The sequence below is a fragment of the Nicotiana tabacum genome, chromosome 5 (assembly GCF_000715075.1).
Source record: "Nicotiana tabacum cultivar K326 chromosome 5, ASM71507v2, whole genome shotgun sequence".
NCBI lineage: Eukaryota > Viridiplantae > Streptophyta > Magnoliopsida > Solanales > Solanaceae > Nicotiana > Nicotiana tabacum.
The window spans coordinates 2,951,133-2,953,088 of NC_134084.1; the positions used below are offsets into that span (position 1 = coordinate 2,951,133).

Sequence of the window (1,956 nt, forward strand, 5' to 3'; positions counted from 1 at the left end):
CACATTGCCTATTGAGCATAATCCTATATATATCTCTGTATCTGTCACTTCGTCACACAACTCCATTTGTTGTTGATGAGTCAAGGTTGGCCCTTTTTTCATAACCATTATATTAACTATAGGAAGATGTTTGGTTGATGTTCCCATTAGAGCTTTATAGAATTGCATCAGCTCCTCTTTGATATCAACAGCTTCATTAAGGTTCCTTCTTGTTAGTGATTTAAGTTTAGTGATCTGCTTCTTCTATTTCTTCTCTTTCATGATTGATGAGAAGTATTTGTTATTTCAATCTCCCAATTGAATCCAATTAGCTCGAGCTTTTGGCTGTAGTATGCTTTCCTCAATTAGGGACCAGGATTCCAACTGTTGCAAGCAATCCCTTTCTTGGTCACCTAGTGAATCAGTATACTGATTGTGCATTTGCACTTGTATGCTCTTCAACTTATTCCTTGCTTGATCAATTCTCTCTGTAACTCCTTTGTACTCCTCTTTATTCAGTTGCTTGAACCTTAGTTTAAGTTCTTTCAGCTTGTACCAGATACTCTTCATTCTTCCCCTAACGTGATTTTGATTCCATCCTACAGCCACTATGTGGGGAAATTCCGAGTGATCAGCCCAAACATTGAAAAATCTGAAGGGTACTTTGATGTTGGTGGTGGGCTGAGTAATAGGGATCAACATTGGTGTATGGTCTGAAATAAAGGGATCTTTAAAATTGACAGTAAGATGACCATGTTGCATCATCCAGCAATTATTTCCAAATGTTCTATCCAGCCTGCTTCTGACTCTATCATCTCCTTGTTGCTTCTTTGTCCAAGTGCAGTATTCACCTCTACATGGGATTTCAGTTAGATATAGATTATGGTACCATTCTGCAAAATCATGAATATTTGCTAGAGTCACAGGTACTTTAGAAATTCTGTCTTGTGGAGTTAGGATAGCATTGAAGTCTCCACTAATCAGCCATGGTTGTTTCCCAGGTGCCAAACTCTGTAGCTTCTTCCACATATCTTTCCTTTGCTCCATTGCACTGTATCCATACACCACTGCCATATAGCAGGCAAAAGTACTTTTTGTATCTGTAATATAGCAGTGTATGAATTGAGCATCATTCTCAATTTCTTGCACATTGTATGCTTTCTCATCCCACAGGATTCAAATTCTTCCATTAGAGGCATTGTTGTAGTTGCTGATTATCTTCCAATCTGGTGCAATCCATTTTGATATAGCCCCAACATTCTTCTCCTTGACTTTAGTTTCCACTAACCCAGCTATTTTTATGTATTTTTCTTTTAGATACTGCTTTATTTCTTTTTGTTTATACCTCTTATTCAATCCTCTAACATTCCAAATTAACCAAGTCATTGTTGATGTTGTGATTTCCCTCCTATATCAGGAGGTTTGGCTTTTCCTGTCTTAGTTTCCACAGCTTGTAGTGATTGAAATCCATTCATGATTATTATAGCATATCCTCCATCAATTGCCTCATTGTGTTGCGTTCCTCCTTGTGTAAGCATTGTTGTTTTCTTTGGTCTCTCTACCACCTTCTTTGCTAATTGCCAATTCTCCTGTTGGTTAGTGTCCTGTGTATGATGTGCCTAGCCGTTGTACTCTTGAGCTTGATGAGATCCTCTATTCTCTTTAGTATTTGGTTGTGTCTGATCTTGTGTATCCTCTTTCTCCTTTTGTGTGATTGTGCCCTTAGGTATCCAAGTTGGAATTGCTCTCCTTTGTCTTCTGCCTCTTTGTGCCTGCCCTGTTGTTACTTCTTTCTTGGCCTTGCTGCAATCATGCCCAAGTTTGAGGCACTCAGCACAATATTTTGGTTTCCACTCATCAAAATGGCTTGCTGAAAATGTCTTCCAAATGGATCCTCCATTGTTATCTCGCTTGGAATTTCTTTAGTAACATTCACCTCAATTAGGATCCTAGCATATGATACTCTAGTTTGGTTAG

At 38.5% G+C, this 1,956-nt stretch overlaps 1 protein-coding gene across 1 annotated transcript; it reads right to left on the reverse strand.

The window, feature by feature from the left end:
• Nucleotides 1-285: 285 nt before the first annotated feature.
• Nucleotides 286-1,053, reverse strand: LOC107823801 (uncharacterized). The gene has a single exon (XM_016650509.1). The coding sequence runs from the start codon at nucleotides 1,051-1,053 to the stop codon at nucleotides 286-288; it is 768 nt and encodes a 255-aa protein (XP_016505995.1).
• Nucleotides 1,054-1,956: the final 903 nt, after the last annotated feature.